We start from the raw sequence: 23,576 nt of genomic DNA on the forward strand, positions 1-23,576 counted from the left end.
ATGTAACAAAGTCTAATAATAAGCTAAGATTTCAATATACACAGTAATTAGGTTAAATTGGGACTGGACTAGCCACATTGTATATGTTGCGTGCTAAATATACAAAAAAGAATTAGTAATACCAGTGCTTGTTCTCTACTACTCACAAATTCAAGACTTAATTTAATATTTTAATTAGTTTTTAAAATCACCATAAATAAATTTCATCATTGAAATGTGATTCTTGGTAATTTTTCCAACTCAGTTAACCAGACCCATCATCCCATCATTCATTAGTCTGATTATATATTTCAAGTTCATTTATTCATGTACATATAGGTTTAAAAATTAATAAAATAATATGATTTCGAAAAAATATAAATATATTTTTGTAAACTATTATATATGAAGAGGAAGTAGTTTCAGCTCCAGAATTTAAGGACGAGCATGTTTTGGAGGAATTATTAATGAGATTGAAATTTATATGTATAAGAATCAACCGAGCAGTTCACTATAGCATGGAACGAGTGGGAATTCTAATTTTTATTTTTATTTTTATTTAATAAATATTTGAATCCAATTAAATTACGATAATCATTAACAAAAATAATATTCATTTTTTTTTTGAAAATTATTGTGATTATATATATATATAAAGAGAGTGTGTGTGAGATCTTTTAATATTTTTACTTAATTGATGAAATAAAATTATGAATAATCTTCCTTCTAGATTTTGACTATAACATATTGTTCGTATTAGTATAACATAATTATTAAAGTATTCTAAATTTTTATCTTATAATATAATTTTATTTTTTTACCCTATTAAATTGTCTTGCTAATATATTATCAAATCATAAATAATATAAATAAATATATACATATATTATATGTAAGTAAACTAAAATAAAAACATAAATTTTTTACTTAGACTTGGTGTATACACCATAACTAATAGGAGAGTGGTACGTATGTATGAGTATTTTATATTTTGATATTGGATGATTGATACATACTCTATCATTTTAAAATTAATGAATATATGTCAATCATCTATCCGGTTAGTGTATAAATAGAGACATCCATTAAACCTAAATAAAAATTAGTCTGAAATTTATTTCAGTGTGATGTGTGACGATTCATTACGGTACTTGAGATAAATAACTCATGGGATTTATAATTGTATTAAAATATTGTTTTCATAATAGTTTGCTTTGAAAAAAGTAAATTAATTAGCAGATGGTTCTTTTTGTTACAGTTCAATCTTTCTAAAAAATAATTAATTATAAAAATTGAATTTTGATGCAATCAGAATGATTGTTTTAAGTAGATAGTTTTATTTGGAAGAAATATGCATATTACTTTAATAAAAATTAATAAGTAAATATTAATATAAAAGATAAAAATAAATATTAAATATCAAAAAATACATATAAAGATATTTATTCCTAACAATCATTAATCGTGTTGACGGAGCGGTAGATTATAGTTTTGTGGAAAGAACCTTTCATTCGGTCGTATTAAACCACATATTAATTTTATAGGTGTATTTTAATGAGTCTGATTATTTGAATATTATATTAATTTTTTTTAATAATTTCTACAGAGAGAAATCTCAACATTCCCATGACAAAAGGATCATAGAACTTTTATAGAATGAAAATTCAATATCTCTATAAGCACTGTAAAAATAAAGAAAATAACAAAGAGATCATCGCCGATAATCGACAGTAAGCCAAAAATGAGATTTTGAAAAAAATAAGGAAAAAGAAGAAAGGTAACTAGGGTTTTGATTCCAGTTGCAATTATTAGGTGACTCAAATACAAGGAAAGTTAGAAAAAGAAATCCAAATATGAAGTATAAATTTGGCAATTTTATTTTGTCTTTTTTAGAATAATTTGGTAATACAATCTTACTTTCCAAATAATTTGTTAATGACAGATTGGATTATAACCCAAAAATAAAACAACCCACGATAAAGTATCCTCATGTAATGTGTATTCTAAAACAATGAGACTATTACCAACAGAGAAAAAAAAAAACAATGAGGCTATTGTTAAATAATAATAATAATAATAATAATAATATATTCACTAGTTAATATTTTCATTCGTAATAATTGGAGATTTTTATAAAATATACAAACGGAAATTTTTATTATATAAACTGCGGCTCATTGGATATTAAGAAAACATGAGATGTTTAATATTCCATACACCCTCGGTCTACCGGTAAAGAATGAATTATTGGAATTTTTTAGAACTAAGTTTCATCTTTAATTTATATAAATATTAGGCTACATACTATTATTATTGATTATTAGTTTATGAAAAGAAATTAATAAAAATAGTTTTCACTTTCTTTTCCTTGTTGCACCTCACCATATCTATAATAAAAAAAAATTCATTATATAATCAAAATACTATATATAAATATTACTGACACTAGTGCCATATTTGGTTAAAATTCATAAAAGAATTCATTTCATTTGACAAAAAGATATAAGAGAGAATAAAATAGAAATGATAAAATTAAAAGAGATATTTTGGTGTTATAGAATGTATTAATTTACTAATTATGGAATTCATTTGGAGATCATATCTATTTTGTCGGAATACTGAATGAACTTTCACTCCATTTTAAACATATAAATTTTAGATTTATAAATATATTCCATAAATTTTATGGATTGTAACCAAACACTTTCTAATTTTCACTTCAAAATTTCATGTATGTTACTATTCATTAGCAAGGGCCACAGAAAATCATTACATGTAGAAGTACTCCTAGCTTATAAAGGGGTGCATGAAGCTAAACACACCATAGCCAAAAAGAAATAGAGAGAACAAGAAAAGATTAGAGTCCTAGCAATGGAAGAAGTAGTTGTCATTATAGGTGCTGGTCCTGCAGGGTTAGCAACCTCTGCATGTCTTAACCATCTTAATATCCCAAATCTTGTTCTTGAAAGAGAGGACTGTTATGCCTCCTTGTGGAGAAAAAGGGCATACGACCGATTAAAATTACACCTTGGGAAACAGTTCTGTGAGCTCCCTCACCTATCTTTCCCATCCGATGCACCTATTTTCATGCCCAAAAATGAGTTCATCGCTTACTTAGACAACTATGTGTCACGTTTTGACATAAAAATTCGATACCACCGTTATGTGGAGTCTGCTTTTTATGATGAAACTGCTAAGAAATGGTGTGTTGAGGCAGAGAACACAGAATTGAATGTTAAGGAGGTTTATTTTGTGAAGTTTTTAGTGGTTGCAACTGGTGAAAATAACCAAGGTTTGATACCAGAAGTGGTGGGGCTTAATAGCTTTGCAGGGAAGTGGATGCACTCGAACAAGTATGAGAATGGCAAGGAATTTGCAGGCAAAGATGTTTTGGTCGTTGGCTGTGGGAATTCTGGCATGGAAATTGGTTATGATTTGGCTAGCTATGGTGCTAATGTCTCCATTGTTGCTCGTAGCCCAGTAAAATCTCTCTTTCGCTTCTCATATACTTTCTCTTCCATACTTAATTCTTATATCTACTTCAACTGTTTATTTTGTATTTTTTTAATATCGAAAAGGAAGATTTTAACATTATTGGGATTCCAATTATGAGTGCAGTGTTGCTGGTTTTTCTGTCTTTTCGAAAAATAAATAAATTTTCTTTTCTTTTTAGCTTTTCTGCTTATGATGTTTAGAATAAAAATTAGAAAAAGTAACATTTCATTTTGATCTCTGGTAGGTACATATAGTTACCAAGGAAATTGTGTTCCTTGCCATGCGTTTGTTGGAATACCTTCCATGTAGGTTTGTGGATTCCATTGTTTTGATGCTTAGCGACCTTAAGTTCGGAGATCTCTCCAAATATGGACTCAAGAAGCCAAAGGAAGGGCCATTTTATCTTAAAGCACTAACTGGTCGATCTCCTACTATTGATGTTGGTGCCATGGAGAAGATTAAATCAAAACAAATTCAGGTTGTATATAATATTCATTTTCCCACAAAAGATAATTCTCTCTCTCTCTCTCTCTTTTATATATATATATATATATATATATATAGTCAAACTCGCATTTTGGAAATTAAAGAAAAAATATATTCTATATGCATATTAATTCACTTTTTTTGTTTATTATAAAATTATATATAATTACGATGATGCAGGTTTTGCCATCGATAACAAGCATTAATAGAAAAGAAATCAAATTTGAAAATGGAAAAATCAACGAATATGATGCTATTATATTTGCTACTGGCTACATAAGCACCGTGCGAAAATGGTTTAAGGTACGCCTTATCATTCTTCTCTATAATACTTCTTTTTTATTACCCATAATTTTAAATTTTAAATTTTATTTAGGAACATTTTACATGAAGTATAACATAATTAAATCCCAAAGGGCTCTAAAAATTAATAATAAGAACTATCTTTTGTTGAGAACTATTAATTGCAGGGTGGCAATGACCTATTCAATGATAATGGAATGCCTAAGCAACGTTTTCCAAGTCATTGGAAAGGGGAAAATGGCATATACTGTGCAGGGTTTTCCAGCAGGGGACTGATGGGCATTTCAAATGATGCTCGAAACATTGCCAATCATATTAACTTGGCACTAAGTCAAAACTCCTGATACATCTGCAGGAAACTTCACTAAGTTATGCTTCCTGATTATCTATCCACCTTTTTGCTTAATTAAATTTTTCTGTTAAGTGTATTAGTAGTTTCAGCAATTTAAGTTTGCTTTTGCTTTATAATTTCAATGGATGTAACACCATGGGCTCTTTATCAAATTATCATTAGTGCAGTTTCGTTTTGTGTAGCCCTCCTCTCATTTAGTCTATAACTGATTTTTGTTTATTAATTATATGATGAATCTAATTTTTCCTGTTAAGCTTGTTAGGATTCCAAACCCCATGCATCTTATTAAAAATAGTCACTTATTAAAATAATCAGGCAAAACCATGTTTAATTTTACATGAATATAAATTATTTCTTAAACATTTTTTTTTTTTAAATGACTGAACTTGTCATTCCAATAAAAACTGTGGTTAATTACTTATTGTGATATCAAATTTTGGTGAAATTAAAAATATCCATATTTCCAAAAAGATATTGACATTTCCTGGTTGCTAGTTCTGTAAAGTCACATTGTCACAATACCACGAAGCATTATGAAAGGTGCATTCCTTTTATCCTCTTTTTATTGTTTTTGAGTGGTTAAGAAGAATAAGAAATATCTATGTGTGTGTAGATTTAAATTAATTGCTAAGTACATCTATGTTTTTCATAATTAATATGCATCATTTAGAGAAGAAAAGGGAAAAAAGTAGTCTAATATATTAGCTTAACGGTAAGTGATACTACTTTAAAAATAAACATTAGAGTTCAGATTTTGTTAAGTTAAACATATTTATAATTCACATATATGTAGTGAGTGTACTTGGCTAATCTTTTTACATTAATTCAAATAGTATGTATTCAATTAGAGGATTTAATTTATAAATATACCGTTACACGAGAGAAAAATAATACATACAATACACGATATGTTTATATTTTTAAATCTAAATTAACAGGAAATACATATCTATTCCGAGTAAAATATTAAATTCAATTTCTTTTTTTTCATTCATAATAAAAAAATAATGGTCTCTCTACTCTTCAAGATTCCAAAATCTTTAGGCCTGTTAAATTAAAAAAGAAGGATAAATTACTGAAAAATTCATTATATTGTTTTTTTTTAAAAAAAAAAAAAAGAAATCGTTGAGATAAAGATCCTAATTAGAAGTAATTAGCTTGCCAAAAATTCCTAGAAGGCTAGAACCACAGAATCTGAATCCTCGATTTTCAACTTTGCCTATTATGGATATCATCTTTATGTACATTTTCAACCACTATCATATGTGCATGTTACTGATGTACCCAAAAAAGGGAAAAAAAATAACATTTTCCTAAAGTATATTTATGTAGAACACATCCTTCTTGTATTTTGGTTGTCCATTCAAGAATACAACAAAAATAGCCATCGCAGCAGATTTGAATTACCATAACTGATCTTTTAGCCTTTTATTTCACTTATCCTTCTTGTATTTTTTTTAATATTGCTCTATTACTATTGTTATGTCTTTATATTTTTTTAAATGGAACATTTTAATTCACTCATTAAAATACCATCAATAGAGTGTGAAATAATAATAATAATAAAAGATATATTATCTTCGAGTTTGATCTTTAATTTTTTATTAATTTCTAATATTTTGTACTGTAAAACACTTGTATGTTTCTTTATTGAAACAATATTGATTTTGAATATTTTAGACCTACAAAAAGATTATTATATTAAATGGTAATATTATAAAAATACGAAGGATATATATAATATTTTCCTAAAAAATATAATAAATTATTATAGGTAAGTTTTCCTAACATATTTTTGGTATTTCCTATTATATAGTGAGAGAGTTAAGATTTAATATGGGCAACGCTCCCGTCTTTTTTTTTTTTTTTCAAGAATCAATAAATTTTTGAACTAAATAAGACCAAAAAAAATAAAAATTGAGAATCTAGACGAACGAACTAGAAAAGGCAAGAAATATTTTCTGCCAAATTATAAACCAATCACAAAAGTGATTGTGATTACAAATGAACGCATAATAAGGAAATCTTTCCATTGATTTGGTTTGATACATTGAATAATTCTAACTTTTCACTGAATGAAATACAATTAAGTAAAAAGAAACAGGAATTATGAATCTTATATTTTTGCTCTTATCTTATATAATGCATTGCATGTATATATATATATATACACACACACCCACACAGCAAACATGTCTCAAATCCAATACTTGCATTGAGCTTTCTATTTAATTTTCTTGACTCAATTTGCTTGTGTCCATCAGTTTAAACCCTTTATTTTATTTTTATTCTTTTGCCAATGGAAAAGAATAATTTTAGTACTACTGTAGTGATAGTTGGTGCAGGCCCTGCTGGCCTAGCAACATCTGCATGCCTCAATCGTCTCTCCATCCCTAATATTGTGCTAGAAAGAGAGGATTGCTACGCTTCTCTATGGAAGAAAAGAGCATACGACCGTCTCAAATTGCACCTCGCGAAGCAATACTGCCAGCTTCCTCACATGCCATACCCTCCTGGCACACCAACATTCGTTCCGAGAACTGACTTCGTTAGCTACTTGGATAAGTACGTCTCAGAATTTGATGTAAACCCCAAGTATAATAAGTCAGTTGAGCGTGCATTTTATGATCAAGAGAGTGAGAATTGGCGAGTTGAAGTGAATGATATCTGTTTGGATGTTTGTGAAGTTTATGCTGCCAGGTTTCTTGTTGTTGCAACTGGTGAAAATAGTGAAGGGTTTGTTCCTGAGATTCCTGGGTTGGATGGTTTTGGTGGAATGTTCATTCATTCAAATAAGTACGTTACTGGCAAACAGTTTAACGGGAAAGATGTCTTAGTCGTCGGCTGTGGAAATTCCGGAATGGAAATCGCTTATGACTTATCCAACTGGGGTGCTAATACTTCCATTGTTGCTCGTAGTCCGGTAATCAATTCTTTTCTTCTTTTTATATTTGTTATGGCAAAAAATAAAAATTGTGTTCGTCTATAATGATTATGGTAAATGATATTTAACATAGTTAAAGTTTTTGTATGCAGGTGCATGTTCTTACCAAGGAGATGGTATTTCTAGGGATGAACTTGTTAAATTTCCTTCCCTGCGATTTAGTGGACTCTGTGGCTGTGATGCTTAGCAAATTGAAATATGGGGACATTTCCAATTATGGACTTCAAAGGCCGACTGAGGGACCATTTTATCTTAAAGCAAAAACTGGTCGATCCCCTACTATTGATGTTGGCACCATGGACAAAATCAAGAATGGAGAGATCAAGGTACTGCAATTTTGTAATTATCCCATAATCTAAATTCAGCATTTATTTAATTATTTGTAATAAGATTTGAGAATTGTGGTAATGATCTTGGTGGGTGTGTTCAGGTGATGCCCTCTGTAACATGCATCAAAGGGAACAAAATTGAGTTTGCAAATGAGACGATTAATCAATTTGATGCTATTATCTTTGCCACTGGATACAAAAGTACTGTGAGATACTGGCTTGAGGTATGCTATTGATTTGAAAATTAATCACAAATGTTACTTCTAATTAATTCTTAATATGTCATCTTAATAAGTAATAATTAATATAGCCATGTCACTTATTATAGATTCTGCTTTTGTAGGGTGACAAAGACCTCTTCAATGAGAGTGGAATGCCTAAAGGCAATTTCCCCAACCATTGGAAAGGAAAAAGGGGTCTCTATTGTGCTGGGTTTGCTAGGAGAGGATTGCTTTGGATTTCCATTGATGCACAGAACATAGCAAAGGATATCGACTTGGTGTTGAATCAGAAAGAAATTTGACAAGTTCTTCGTCATATAAGTTCAGAGATGCGCCCTGTGCTAATCATAAGTGGTGGTTCTTGGTTAAAGAAATAGGTTGAAAAGATATTGTGGGTTTGTAATATCTTTTAGGGGAAACAATATATTAAGCTCTCTTATTTGGTTTATCAATAAGTTAAGCTTTCTAATTTTGGTTTATCAATGTAGAAGTATGATTGAGTGTATCCTAAATATATATAAATCTATTTTTATTATTCTGATATTGTTATTTTAATTTATACACAAATTAAATAATTCTTCAATTTTGATTTTTTATTAAAGTTTAGAGCATTTCTAATTATGCTCTTTATTTTAAAAAGTATAAATTCTATAGTAAAGAGCATTTTAACGAATATTTACAAATAAAGAGTAAAATATTTTATTTAAATCCAATAGACTTTTTACTTTTTTTCTTTCTTTTTCTCTTTTTTTTTTTAATTTTTACCTATAGAAAAATAAAAATTACAAATATCAATTAAAATTAAATGTATAGAAACTTATAGTGCATTTATTAAATATAAAGTAGAGAATGAAGTTTGACTCTGCATATATATAGAGCCAAATTGACTCTCCATTTTATATTTAAAAAATAAAAAACATATTAAAGTATCATTTTGTGACACGATTCTTTAAAATAAAAAATTAAATATATATAAAAAGTATATTGGAGATTCTCTGATTGATAGTTGCATGCCATGTAACCCTAGTAGTCTTTCCATCATGTATTTTATTTAAAAGTAATAAATATCCAACATTGATGACGAAGAAAATTAAAATTCCAAGTTCTCATATTTTTGAAAGAGTTTGAGGAAATTAATAGGATAAATCTTAGTAATAATTCATTATTATTTTCATGTATTTAGTTTCTTGATAAAATGGCACATAAGTTGCACTAGTTTATTTTATACGTAATTTTAGTGGTAAGAGTTTCTTTTTAATATTTCATTGATTAGAAAATTATAAATACTTAAAAGGCACTATATCCCATATGTTTTAGATTATTTTTAAATATAGATATTAAAAAGATTTTTTTTTTTGGAAATTTAGCAAAAATAATCTGCTTGCAGCTACCTTCGGATGGGCTTCGTAGAAATATCCTTTCGGATGGTCTTTCTTGGACCAGGTCATCTCTTTTACCTGCCCCACCAAATACGTTAAAGAACCAATACCACATCAGAGTTCTTGGTCAACCCACATGGATTTTCCAAGAAAGTTTCATGCTGTTGACAATCACAATGACCCGAAAGAACAAGAAGAAGATTGCAGATAGAAAGAGCCATGAAACGAAACGTGGGATTGAATTATAACTTCTAAAAAACCAGATATACATAATAACATGATTGATCTGTAAAGATTACAATCCATCAATCTAACTATTACAGCAATTATTGTTGTTGCTATGGCCATATATATGTCTCTGACACATGGAGAGAAAAGTACTCAAACTTCAAATTGCTCCAGCTGAACATCCTTAGACTTCAAAGGAACATATTCACCCAGATAAACTTCCAGATGATCCGAAAGAGCAGATTTGTCGATGTTTTCATGGTGATATGATTTACAGACAAAGTAAATCACTGTATGAATGACAAGTCCAAAGAGAAACAACTTGAATAGCAACAAGAAACAAATGATTCCATATGATACTCTGTTCACCATGTTTAATGATCGTCCATGAACAACCAACCTCTCAAACACTGCCTGTATTATAAAAAGAGACAAATTCAGCGTAAAATTTATGATTGCTGCTATCCAAATCTTCCCTCTGATCAATTGTCTGCTCTTGATCATGGCCTTAACTCCACATGCCTCTTCTAGCACAGAGACAACACTAGCCAATTGCCAAATTATGCCCAAGTAAACAACACCCACAAAGTATAGCACCAAGAAAGCAAGAAAAGACACAACCCCAACACTAGTGTCCGATAACAAAATAAACCATGTAATGAAGAGAAAACCAGCAACAATGTTGTAAGCAAAAATAGCGCCAAAAATGCACAAGAATGTGACCATAAGTCTCTTCCAAACCTTGGGCACAACGCTCATGACTTTCTTGAAACTTACGTCTCTGGCAGTGTAAATGCAAGCAATGGTATAAACAACTGCTGCAGTTGACAATAGAGAGAAAATAAGAAAGAAAGTGAAATATGCGAATTTGAACAGCATAAGATAAGTCAATTCAGAAAATATAAGATCGTTTAATTTCTTGTTTCTTGCAGAACCAGCTTGCGTCTGATCCAACTGGTCCTCGTCCCGGTTGATGTCGGCGGAGATAAGATCGGATATTTGGATATGAGCTAGGAAGATGAATGACAAAGGAAGTATCAAAGCCAGAGTTATCTGGCTGAAGATCTTTCGCCAAGTAAAGACGATCTTGTAGGATTCTTTAAATATATCAAAGAGCCCAAGAAACTGCATCTCTTCTTGTTCTCTATCCATTTCTTGAATGTGTTTTCTTGGAGAAAGAAAGAAATTTTTGGTGAAGGATTATAGGCAGGGAAAGAAGATGGGACTTGTATTCTTGGTATGACAATGAAAATGGCCTTGGAATTCTCATTAATCGACTTGCGAAGTCAATGGTCAATTTTATAAACAAGAAAATTAATATTGAGGCTCCACTTCGCTTCACAACCATATGAAAGTCTGCCTTCGGGGTCTCAGTCCAACCATGACATAAATATACATGTAATTTGGTTTGGAACCTGCGATTGATAAAAGTAAATAAATAAATAAAGTAATTGCAAAGATAAGGATGTCTATTATTTCTTTTAAGAAAAGTATTATCAACATATGTCTGTTCATTCTCCAAAAACATATTATATAAATTTATCATTATGGATTTTTTTGTTTTTGTGTTGGACTGCTTTCACCATTCATTCTATGGGTTGGGCTTCTATTCGTGTGTTTATTATATTTGGGCTTCCTGGTTATAAGTGCATGGCCCATTCAATTGAATGTATGGATGTTATTAATTGGCCTAACCCAAAAAAAAAAAAAAAAAATGGAAAACTTTGGAGTTCTCATCAAATTTAAGACGTGCATTTATTTTCCAAGCTGGAAAGGAAAGTGGCTTAGAAATATGACAATCTTTGAGTAAGAGGAGAGGGATGTTAGATTAAAGCACTTAAAGGGAAAAAAGATAATATATCGGTTGTAAAATATAGAAAGATAATATTGCCCCTAATAAATAAGATTAAGAGAATATAGTAAAATGAGACCATCCGTTTATATAATTTTTTTAAAATATAAATAGTTGAAACCCTTTGGTTGACATATATTTTTGTAAATTTTAAAATGTTCAAGTATGGATATAAGAAGAAAAATATTTTTATTAACCTAAACAAACATAATATTGAATGGTAAATGAATAAAAACATATATGCTAAATAATAATTTTCGAGCGTTATATAATTAGTCTAGGTATAAATCTTTAATCTTTTAAGAAAAAACTCTTAAAATATAAAATGAATACATAAAAGCATAATAGTTAAACCCTAATAAGATTAAGAATTCGTATTTGAAACAGTCCGAATAAGACGAGAAAATATTTCTAATACCTATATATGGGATGTCAAAAGAATCACAAGGTACATAATCCATACTTAATTCTAAAGACTTGTTCATCCTCTTTTCACTTCTAACTTAGCCAGAGTGAGTGGCTAATTAAAATGTCCAATACTCTCCTCATATTTTGTTACTGATTTTTAGGTAAGGACTACAATTAGAGATCGACAGTAGTGAAGAGCAGGGCTTGATCGTTGCATAATTAATGCAATACTGTACGAATTAAGGTAATCTACCTTTAATTAATGGACCTAGTCATTACACAACTAATCTAGCTTGCCCTGTTCCTCCTCTCCTGTTTCTGCTATTGTAGATGTGCAATCCATAATATTATGGAGAAAGTTTAACCATGTTCCTGCTAAATCACAACTAATCTTTGGCATTTGAAGTACAGATTCCATGTCTGTACTATTTGTTAGCAGAGAGAGAGAGAGAGCTCCACAAAAGGAAATATATACAATGGCCTATGCGGACGATTCCAAGTGATGCTTTTAATAAAATACCCACATCGGTGGTTAGAACGAAACCCTTCCAACTGAAGTACTATAAATAATCTTTGTAGTGCTCTAAACAAACTGCCTTAAACTAATGAGTAAGGAAAACAAAGCGAGCGGTGGGAGCCGCTCGCCGCGCTTCTAAGTAATCATGCGCAATAATTTGTGGAGGGGTAATAGGCTGGCCGAGCGCTGACGCTGCTTACTTTGCAGAACTCGCTCGTGCGGGCCTCCCTATTAAAGGACCCATCCCCCAAATAAGTGGAAAATTTTCTCAATTTTAATTAACAGGAGGATAGTCAAATTGGCTAGTCTTGTAATAATTAGGCTGTTTTAGATGTTAATATTTGGCAAACCTATTTTGTAGCCTTTAACCTAATGATAATTCAATTTGGTTACCTTAATTGATAGACTTCACTTGGGCATTTTATCAAACACTAACTATTCATTTCATATAATGAAAGGATTGATAATATTTTAGTCAATTTGCACGTCGCTCAAAATCCTTTTTTTTTAGAACCACAATATTACCAATAGACATAATATTTTGTCAATAAAATATTATATATGATTTTTTTAGAATATATTTTAGATTTATTGGCTAAGCTTATAATTATGCGTCAATTAAGAGTAGAAAGAAATTTTATTTTTTTTCCTTGTATTTAAAAATATGGAATATTGAGGTCACTATTAGGTATGCAAATAAATCATTGGTGGCAGAGTCAGAGCAAAAGATCAAGTCCGTGACCATTGTGGGCCAAACCCAACAACTGGTAGCACTGAAACGAGCCATTTCACACCATTACATACATATGTGAAAGTAACGGAATTTAGCAAGTACACCCAACCTTTAGTGGTGCTACAGACATAATTTAGACAAGCCACACATGCACACATCTAGTGCCCATATAAACTAATAGAACAGTGATACTGGGCATAATCCTAAAATTAAGCTTATAATTAATTGAGTTCATGCAGCAGTAATAGCAATTTTCATGCCAGATTGACAGTGGCCACTGATACCGCATATGAAGAAGTTTTGTCCCTTCGCCAGCTTGATCTGATCTCGCCCTGATGTGTACACTTTTGCACCTGCTGGAGCACTGCAGCTTGTATAACTTCCTTTGTTCACAGCTACCACATTGTGCACTGTTGAATCATAATTGAATACTGCAAACATTTCAAACATGTTTTAGTGTAGGAGATTAGGCTTGAATTCCTGACAGCTCCATTGCTTTTCTTAAAAATCTCTGAAAATGGATATATGAGATACGAGTATCATGGGTTTGACCCTCTTGGCCTTATTTGCTAACAAAAATTCTGCACAACTTTTACCTAAATAAAGAGAGAAAAGAAAAGGAAGAGGGGAGAGGGGGAACCTAAAAATAATGAAAGGAACAAAACAACGAAACTCAGGTGAAAAGACTTACCGAGTGTATCCCCAGCTTTAAAACGTTTGCCTTTAGGCCAACTGTCTACATTGAAAGTCCAACCGCCAGAGCCACCAACAGTGTAAGTTGCAGCACGAACTTGCTTAGTGAGAGTCAGCAGGCACAGTAGTGCAACCACAGTGGCTATGGCTAGATTTGCACTGCCCCTTCCCTGAGCCATTAGTAAGAACCGAGTAATAACAGCGAGAGATTCTGTGTGAGGGTACAAATTAAGCAAGAAAGCTATCCTTTTATAGAAGGATGGAAAGCAAAGAAAAGAGAAAAAGAAAAAGAAAACCTTTTCCTTGAGGAGGGACCAGTCTGTTTGATGTAAAAGGGACAAGGACAAGACAGAAAGGAGACTACTGTAAGCTCTGTATTGATTATCAACGAAGCCAACAACTCCACTATAGTTTAGTTTCTGTATTATGACTATTTATAACAAATGGATCCTATCAAAAATAGAAAAATGATTATTAATGTAAGATTCAAGTGATTAATTCACAATATATCATTACCAATTTGTTTTCAGAATTTGAACTACCTTTTTGGACAGCAAATTCACGAGGTTTCTTCAGTAGGCCACCCGTGAACCATGGAGTGGCTAAGTTTTGGGATTGATATGTATAATATAAATATATTCTTTGGTGAAGAATAATTGAAGCTCGAAAGTTATAATGGGTTCAAAACATTTTCTTTTTAACTAAAATTTGAGCTTGCGTTAGGCTGAAGCATGCATGATGATAGCTATCAGTTGTCGGAATTATTGATTCTTTCTTTGTCATTGCATAGGAATAGAAGTGGCATTACAATATATCACATTGCCTTATGTTCAGGCATACTTTCAGATACGATGATGTTTTTCAGAAACAGTCAAGCTCACTAATCCATAAAATTATATATAAATAAAATGTCTAGAAGCATAGTTTTATTGGTTGGCGTTATTGGAAATAAATAACTTTGATAAGTCATTCATTCTGTTAAAAGGATATGAAATTTTTTAAATAATTGCATGTTATTATGTAATTAATTTTTTTTTTTTTTTTTTGCAAGTGACATAATAGATTGAATCTATTTAAAACATTTGAATTACACTCAAAATTGTTCCAAATCATTACTATTTGGCCACCCTTCTATTTATAACTAGATAATTCTAATATACATATATATATATATATATATATATACATATTTATATATAATAACGAAAAGGAGAGTGATATTTTTGATTTTAACATTGGGTGCAATGATAGAGAAAATACAACAACAATAGTTTCCTTTTCATTAATTTTAAATTAAAAAAAAGCCTTTAAAATTCTTGTTCTTTTTTTATCTTTCAAAACGCAATCAACAATCGTTGCAAATGATTCACATAAGCTTAAAGTCCATTAATACCTAAAAAGGACAGAAAATAATTGTCATTTATTTTTTCCAAAGTTAGATGAAGATCATCAGATTTTGCCTTTGAAAACCGAATGCCAGTATCTTAATATTATCAGCAAACTTTTACTTAATGTTTCGATGGCAAGAACTAATTACAAAAAATTAATAATAAAGAAACAAAATTAGTAAAAAGTTCTATTTAATTGATTAAAAAAATAATAAATCCAACAGAAAGTCTAGCCCATACATTTAAAGGCCCACAAACAAGCCCTAACTTAAAAGACGAAATCATTGATCATTAAGTAAAGTCAATAATTTCTCAGTTGACTTATTATGAAAATTCACCAATAACAATTCCTTTTTTTTTCTTAAATTAAAATACCTTGATCATCCTTCGATCAGAAGGTGGACGCTTTGTCTGCGTCCTCACCGTTGCATTATGCTGATTCCTTCATGTTTGACTGAAATGTGGAAGGCAGAAGCAGCTGCAGCTTTGGCTACAACAGATATTCACTTTTTCTGACAGAAGATGATGGTATAAATAATAATGATTTAGCGACACATATGTGAGGCGCCACTAAAGGCACGTGTATTGTGTTACTGTTAGCTGTAGCCCATCGTTTTAGGTGCCGCTTGATATTGGTAGCTAAAAAACGACGAAGAAAGCCACATCGTCGGGTACGACGACAAAAGAAAGACATGGACTACGATTGACAAAATAATATCACTTCATAGGCTAACTTTCACTCTTAGTCCCCTAAGTTCTACTATGTTTATCACTAATATCCCTAAACTTTAATTTGTCTCTTAAAAATGTTTAACTTGTAATTTATACTTATATATTCTTGACTTGCCTAATCAATCTGTACTTCAAAATACAGCTATTGCTCTTAAGATGTAAAGGTCTTGAGTAAAAATTAAAATATCCTCAATTTATTAATTTATTACGTACTGTTATTGTTTCCTTCAAATTTCAGCTTGTGAATATTCTTATATAGGATTTGCATTTGCATAAGTGTATTTCATATAATTGGACATTGCATGAGAATATTTATACCAGCATTAATTTGGACAATGATTTGGTATGATTTAATGCATTGGTCATGGAAGGTGAAATGCGCATCTTCTTTGATGCCTGATCTCTATTAATTAACCCATCATCATCAAAATATGAAATTCAATTCACATAACAAAATGAGATGCATTTACTAATTAGGTTGCAGAGTAGGTATATGTTTTAGGTCATTAATTATAGGTCTTCAATTGATGTCATAGAATCTCCAAATTCCAAAATTTTACAGTGATCTAATTGTACCAACTTACATGTTTATTCAAAAATTGTGGCTATGTAAGCTGAGGCAGCCTCAGGAGAATAAATATGCACATAACATTTAAATAATCTAATATTTTACACTAACTTTCGAAGAAATAATAAGTATTTTAATGTTCAATATTTAAAATAATGAAAAGAAATGACATGTATTAGGGTGTAATATACTGAAAATATTTATATATATAAAAAAAAAAAAAAAACCATAAATGATGATCCCATTATCAGTAGTATCTTTTGCACCTCAAACTGATCAATCAATCTTTGGAAAGAAGACAAATTATTTGGCAAATGACCAATGCTAGATATTAGAGATAGAACATTTATTAGGATGACATACTGACATGCATGAAGAGATCACTCATGACTGTGAATTCCTTGCTCAAGCCTTTGCGAAATTTCTGAATTACAAAACTAGTAATTAATACTGTACTCGTTAAAACAGAAGGTAAAAGAAACAGATTTTATGAAGGATAAGGAGTTCCATAGAGCACTCAAGGAGTGTAGACTGAAACAGATTTCAAGCAAAGAAATGAGTATGTAGAATTTCTTTTCTTTTCAAGAGCAGAAGACTTGAACTCTTACACCACCACCAGACAGATAAATTGTATGGTGAACTGTAATTTCAAGAGCAGAAGACTTGAACTCTTACACCACCACCAGACAGATAAATTGTATGGTGAAGTGTGATTTCGACTCAGTATATTTAACCTAACGATAAATGCATATTTTAATTTAAATAAAATTTCAAGTTCGAATATTTTTCTCCTCATTTGCATCAAAAGAAATAAATAAATAAATACGTAACAAATTGTTCATGAACATAATTTACTCTATTTTCGAATACAATCTCTCTCTTTTTGCATAGTAATATGAACATAAGTTGTGATTATCTTGATAGTTATTTAACCGTTAGTATGCAACATGTACAGTGTTTTGGTTTTATTACTCCAACTAAGATTCCTACGTGGAGTTATAGCTTCGAAATATGATTTTCTCATACTGAAAGGCTTAACCGTTTTCCAAGTATATTTAGGAAATAGGCACTAATATCATTATGTTTCTGATGTTACTAGAAAAGAAATTGAAATCTGTTTGATTGCACTTGAGAGCATTGATTGAGATATAGGAGAAAAGGGAAAGAAGTCTACAGCTAAAGCTTCAAATGATCTAAAAGGGCAAAATATTACAACATATACATAGCTTCAGATCTCTAACGTAGAATGTATGAATCATTGTTTAATTCAGTCAAAATATATGAAGATTATGCAAAAAGATTATATATCAGAAGGAATAATTATTGTTAAGTATGATTACTATGACAGCTGAACTACTCCTACTTCATTTGCATGCCATCAACAAATTTTCACAAGGTGAAACAAGAGTGAAGCTAAAACTAACATATATATATATATATATAATTAAAAAAAAGGGAAAAAACAAGTCTTGCTTTTGTCAGTGATCAAGAAGATATACCCACACCAAGAAAATCTATGAATGGAACCTCCTTTTGTCTGATAGATTCATGATGATCTCCTCCTTGTTCTTCCTGGTTACTCATATTCGTGATCAATGTGGATGAATTCTCGCAAAAATTCTTCAGTACATCTTTCTTGATGGTTCCATGGTTTTCAAAGTCATGATCTCCAATTTTGAGACACCCAAAAGGACTTGGAATAACCCTTCTGTAATTTGGCAGTCCAAATACAGCCGGGTTCTTATAGTTTCCGTAAACTGAAGAAGAATTTGGATAGCATCTATTATAAATAGATTGATCTGAAAATTTAGAGCTTTGATCTGTAGTGCAAAAACTATAAGTGTTGAAATAATTATCTCTTCCTTCTTCTGTTGATAAATGATCAGCTGAAGATGCGTTATTCTTGTTAAAAGGTGCTGTTTTGGTTGATGATGCAAATGTCCAAAAATTAGGTGAAGAAGTACTGGAGGAAGAGACAACTGAGAGTAACCTATCTGTATTGAGGTCTCGAAATTCCAAGAATCTAGCAGTGCTATTTTCAAATCCAATTCTTGAAGATGAACTAACAAATAAATCTTGAGATCTTGATTTTCTTAGATGAAAATCATTAGTGGTAGTGATAGTGTTGGAGTCACTTAGGCCACCTTCTTGATAACTTCTCTTGCCACTAATCTTGGAGTGCTCTCTTTGTTTTCTTGCCATTATTACATGCCAGTGATTCTTCACGGCATTATCAGTTCTACCTGGAAATAATCTTGCTATTAGAGCCCATTTGTTTCCATGAGTACGATGAGCTGCAAGTAGTCTCTCTTCTTCTTCTTCTGAAAATGGTCTCCTGTTGATTCTTGGATCGAGTTGATTAAACCACCTCAATCTGCAACTCTTTCCTGCGAAAAATTTAATCAAAAAAAGAAAAAGAAATATCAGGAAACTGGATATTATTATTCACCATATCCCTATATCTAGCTATTCCATTATTAAAGTCAAGCGCAGTGTTATGATCCAAAATCCTGAAGACAATTAATAACTATCATTTGCCGAGTCGTCTACCAGTGTGTAAGGCTACGAGTTCCAACCCTGTCAGAGCTGCCCAATTAACCCAAAAGGAAAAGGAAAAAAACCCTCAGTTGAGCATATGATTCTACTTAGCTAGACTACTGGCTTTTAAAAAATCAGATACACCCAAATTTAATGAACGGAGGTTTAAGCTAGATGAAAAGATTCATTTAGGTTCTTGATGAAGATCAAATGGTTTTATCATTATATAAATTTGCATACCTGATCTTCCTTGTAGCTTCTCTGCAATAGAGTTCCAGTTCTGGGCACCATATTGTTCAACAAGTTGCCTGAGTTTCTCATCTTCAGCAGGTCGCCAGTGACCTCTAGGACAAGTAGTTGAGGATGCTGCAGTCCTCGTCTTTAGTAGATCATCACTTGAGTTGGCATCTGCCTCCATTGATGATAGCCAACAAGACTTTTGTTGTTGGCTTTGAATAATTCTTTTAACATCAAACACACCTGAGATAAGTCTACAACAAGATATATAAGGAGCATAAGAAACAGAATAAGAAAGTGGGGTTGGTTTAGTTGTCGATGGCAAGTCACTTTTGTTGGTTTTACACGACACATTTAGCCCTTCCCTTATATATATTTTTGTATGAAACCACTGTACAAACACTGACCTTTCTTGTTCTTGTTATATGCCATTGCCATTGCCACACACATCAACTTATTTTTCACCGTTTTCCTTTTTCTTTTCTTTTTTCTCTCTTCTTTGATCTCCATGTCTATCTCACAATCTTAAGCTATGGTACTACACTAAATTAGAAAATCAATATCAAATATTAATTTCAGCCATGCAGTTCTTTATCTTTAGATTTCAAATTCAAACACCATTTAAATAAAAAATAATTCACTTTAATGCTCTTCGCGACGGGCTTAAATACTAATATTTAATTAGGAATACATATTTTTTTTTTCGAAAAAAAAAAATTATGTTGGGTATAATTTATCAATCTCAATCGAATTGATCCAACTCTAAAAGACCAACAACAAAGAGTTGGCATAGGAAATGCAAATGTCTTGATCAAATATGTTACTGCTGATATTGAATCATGATCTTAGGGTAGCCAAAATGTGAGCACATAGGTAATGGCTGACCAAACAAGCAATATTTATTTGCATGCATTTAGTAAAAAATAGATGTCAGTATCAGTGCTAATTAATATTCCATTAATTGAAGCTTGCTCTTTTTAGCATTTCATTGTTCTATTGAGAGATGTTCGCAAGGGTAGATGAAAATATAAGAGCTGTATAAAATTAGGGTTAAAGCAAGTGGGCTGATATTTCAAACTCAGTTGTCAAACTCTATTTTGGCAACAAGATTTTGTGATAATTAATTAATAAGCTCTGAAAAAGTATATACAGATGCTCATTGTAGTTTTGCTAATTCTAGTGATTAGTGAGGAATTAGAATAGAATTAATTACTTCTGAGAATCGATTAGAACTTATGCCATATATAAATGTGTATCCAAACATATAGCATATATAATTGTGAAGCATCTCCCGATCGAAAGTGAAGAATAAAAGAAACTAACTATAAAATCACTATAAGATATCAGTAGAATGGTAACAAAATTTAATGACAAACCAGCTTTTGTTGTTATTAGCGACGCAACAGATATTACTAAAATTTGAGATTTTTTTTGCGACGGACATCTTCTCGTTAAATAAGATTCTTTTTAATTTTTTCTTTTTCAGTCATTTATTTGTTTGCAACTAATTCTAAGTTTTTCATATTACTTTTTTATTTATTTATTTATTGCTTTAGCAACAGAAATAATTATGCTTTTTCTAATATTAATTCTTTAACAAAAAATTTAATATTCTTTTATATATCTTTTCTCAAATTTTTTCATTTTTTTTGTATTGTTATCTTATTTCGTTATAATTTGTTTTCATTCTCTCTCCTTTCTTTTATCATTTTTTTCTCTTTTCCTTTATTATATTTATATTATTATTATTATTATTATTATTAAAAAATAATTAGACATGAATATAACCATTTAAAACTTAAATGATTAATTTAAATAAAAAAAATATTTCTTTTTAGAAAAACTGACAAATTAGAGACATAGTTGTATAATTTATAAAAATAAAAAATAATAATTTAGAGATGGATTTTTCTGGCATTGCTAGTATTAGAACCCAACACTGCCCCTTAATTTAATGACAACATTCTTTATTGCTAAAGTTAGCAATGGAAATCATTTGCTATTATTACCAATGGACAACAAAAATCTGTTACTAAGACCTTAGTCAACGAGCATTTTGGTAATGTATATTCTTCATCGCCAATGGTCTTTAGCAGCTAATTTTGTCTATCACTATAGAGCTCTTTCCTTCTTTTTTTTTCTTTTGTAATAAATTAAGTTCAATATGTTCATCATGAAAAACAAGTTAGTTTATTTCCTCCTCATATCAATAAAATTAGAGATATTAAATATCAAACAAACATAATCTACATATGTATATATTCCTTGGTGGGATGTTATTATAGCTAGTTAAATGGGTAAATCTTTGATCAAAGATGAAGGATATAAAGTGATAATAGAACAAAGAAATTCAATCAAAGAAATCACTTGCATGTGTGCATGTTTGAAAAGCATTGAAAAGGGTATAATTATTAGAAATGGTAGTTGCAGAATAGAGACATAATGACAGTTGAGCTTAAACACAGGCATATATATGTATATACATAAAATTAATTTTCCAAGATGGATATGTTAGTAAGAAGAAAGTAACTAAAAATTGAAGGGAGTGTGAAGGGTTTAATTATCGAAATTGCCGTGTAAGTACAGCATCAAGAAAAGTATGTGAAAACCGTCTGCCTTTTGTAATACTTTGAAAAGCATGCAGATGGGAAGTCAAATACTAAGGTTTGAAAGATTATGTGCACTAATCATTATATAATTGTTTCTTAACTGATTGAGATTTTATACCCCACGAAATCAAAGACTTGAAAGCCCATCTAATTAATGTGCTTAAAATAGCCAATCTATTCACATCAAGTAATCCATACATGAAGAATTGGTGGGTATAAAATCGGTATCTAATTTGAATTGGTGGATGGATGTCCCATTTTCCAATTCTGGACCTCCCTCCTATCTTTTTCTTTTTCTTTTCTTTTCTTTATTTCTTTCTATTTCTCTTTTCGAATTTCTGCTTAACAGAAATTAGTTGATCAAGTACACTACTTGATTTTGATTTGTTCAAACATAATCCCAATATTAGGTTTGAATTTTATCTAGACTCCTGGGCGCATTTATACTTTTCAAATCTTGTACCATATATATTTCAGAATTTCAACTTATAGCAATTTATTTTTTAATATAATAATTTAGAGCGTGTTAAGTAGAACTATTTAGGATGCTAAAAATACTATCTCAAAAGTTTTATTCAAGGCGCGAAATCGAAAATAAACTACCATCTCATCTATATAATCTTTTTTCCTTTTTTGTTTTCATACATTTCAACAAAAATTACAAAATGGGGTGCTTCTAGAACCTAAATTTATAATTATTCATTATACTATCAGACAAACATTTGTATATCTACTAATTTTAATTTTATTAGGCATTAAACAATGAAATAGTGTTTTCTGCAAAATTCTTATTATTAATTTTGCCAAATTGTTGTTGCTAAAAGATGGATATCTTGTTGAATTAGGTCTCCTATTTTCTTTTTCCTTTTGGTTACAATTAGGTCTATTATTCAAATATAAGTAGTATTAGTTTCTAGACCAGAATTTTGATTTGTATTTTATATCAATAATGACAAAAAGTTTGCGATATTTGAGGCATTCGTGACTGCTAACTGTGTCAAAGCTGCATCGACAAGCAACTATGGCTAGTTGTTAATTTTTTGCTTTCTTAATATTCAAAAGGGTTATCTCATAATTCTATGTTTAAATCATTTTTGGGCAAACTTAGCAAAGTGTAGAAAGCAGCATTTAGATTGTCCTCACTACGACCCCCCAAAACTAACTCATTTAAGCAGGTTGATCATGAGAAACTTTATTGTTATTTCATATAATAAAAAGAAAACGTTTTCGTTCATGAAATCTTAGAGCAACAGGAAAATGATTCCTCTGAATTATTTCTCTTCTTAAAATGAAAAAAGAAAAAGAGAAAAACGATGGAAGAAAAAGAAGAACAGATAAACCAAGAAAAAGAATAAAGAATAATTTGCCAAGAGTGCAACCATGGTAATCAAACGACTACTCTGCTGGCGATTAATTAAGATGAAGTGTCTAAATTAAATGGGTCAAGTTTAAGGAAGATGACTTTATTAAGTAAACAAGATTAGATGTGACGGTGTCCTAATGGTGGTGATATTATATCTCAAATCAAGAATTACCAATGATGAAGCTCTTGCGGTCTTTCACGGTTACCCAACCCAAAAACAAA

The 23,576-nt window shown here is 30.6% G+C and overlaps 5 protein-coding genes and 1 non-coding gene across 6 annotated transcripts; 3 read left to right on the plus strand and 3 right to left on the minus strand.

Moving 5' to 3' along the window:
• Positions 1 to 2,790: 2,790 nt before the first annotated feature.
• LOC8270422 (probable indole-3-pyruvate monooxygenase YUCCA11) lies at positions 2,791 to 4,790 on the plus strand. Its single transcript, XM_002520208.3, has 4 exons — positions 2,791 to 3,459; positions 3,719 to 3,952; positions 4,141 to 4,263; positions 4,431 to 4,790. Exons 1-4 carry the CDS (start codon positions 2,851 to 2,853, stop codon positions 4,605 to 4,607), a joined length of 1,143 nt encoding a protein of 380 aa, XP_002520254.2. The 5' UTR covers positions 2,791 to 2,850; the 3' UTR covers positions 4,608 to 4,790.
• A 2,034-nt stretch (positions 4,791 to 6,824) lies between these two features.
• On the plus strand, positions 6,825 to 8,666 carry LOC8270421 (probable indole-3-pyruvate monooxygenase YUCCA11). The gene is made up of 4 exons (XM_002520207.3): positions 6,825 to 7,538; positions 7,652 to 7,885; positions 7,990 to 8,112; positions 8,232 to 8,666. Exons 1-4 carry the CDS (start codon positions 6,915 to 6,917, stop codon positions 8,409 to 8,411), a joined length of 1,161 nt encoding a protein of 386 aa, XP_002520253.1. The 5' UTR covers positions 6,825 to 6,914; the 3' UTR covers positions 8,412 to 8,666.
• A 1,042-nt stretch (positions 8,667 to 9,708) lies between these two features.
• Positions 9,709 to 11,010, minus strand: LOC8270420. The gene has a single exon (XM_002520206.4). It carries the CDS (start codon positions 10,866 to 10,868, stop codon positions 9,870 to 9,872), a length of 999 nt encoding a protein of 332 aa, XP_002520252.1. The 5' UTR covers positions 10,869 to 11,010; the 3' UTR covers positions 9,709 to 9,869.
• Positions 11,011 to 12,568: 1,558 nt separating this feature from the next.
• On the plus strand, positions 12,569 to 12,722 carry LOC112535032. The gene has a single exon (XR_003079237.1). It is a non-coding gene; the product is annotated as a U12 minor spliceosomal RNA (small nuclear RNA).
• Positions 12,723 to 13,261: 539 nt separating this feature from the next.
• Positions 13,262 to 14,236, minus strand: LOC8270419 (basic blue protein). Its single transcript, XM_002520205.4, has 2 exons — positions 13,918 to 14,236; positions 13,262 to 13,657 (listed from the first exon to the last, which is right to left on the minus strand). Exons 1-2 carry the CDS (start codon positions 14,096 to 14,098, stop codon positions 13,458 to 13,460), a joined length of 381 nt encoding a protein of 126 aa, XP_002520251.1. The 5' UTR covers positions 14,099 to 14,236; the 3' UTR covers positions 13,262 to 13,457.
• Positions 14,237 to 17,784: 3,548 nt separating this feature from the next.
• LOC8270418 (transcription factor MYB56) lies at positions 17,785 to 19,993 on the minus strand. The gene is made up of 2 exons (XM_048370636.1): positions 19,386 to 19,993; positions 17,785 to 18,994 (listed from the first exon to the last, which is right to left on the minus strand). Exons 1-2 carry the CDS (start codon positions 19,561 to 19,563, stop codon positions 18,093 to 18,095), a joined length of 1,080 nt encoding a protein of 359 aa, XP_048226593.1. The 5' UTR covers positions 19,564 to 19,993; the 3' UTR covers positions 17,785 to 18,092.
• Between the last annotated feature and the right edge of the window lie 3,583 nt (positions 19,994 to 23,576).

Source organism: Ricinus communis, chromosome 2 (assembly GCF_019578655.1).
Source record: "Ricinus communis isolate WT05 ecotype wild-type chromosome 2, ASM1957865v1, whole genome shotgun sequence".
In the NCBI taxonomy this organism is placed as follows: Eukaryota; Viridiplantae; Streptophyta; class Magnoliopsida; order Malpighiales; family Euphorbiaceae; genus Ricinus; species Ricinus communis.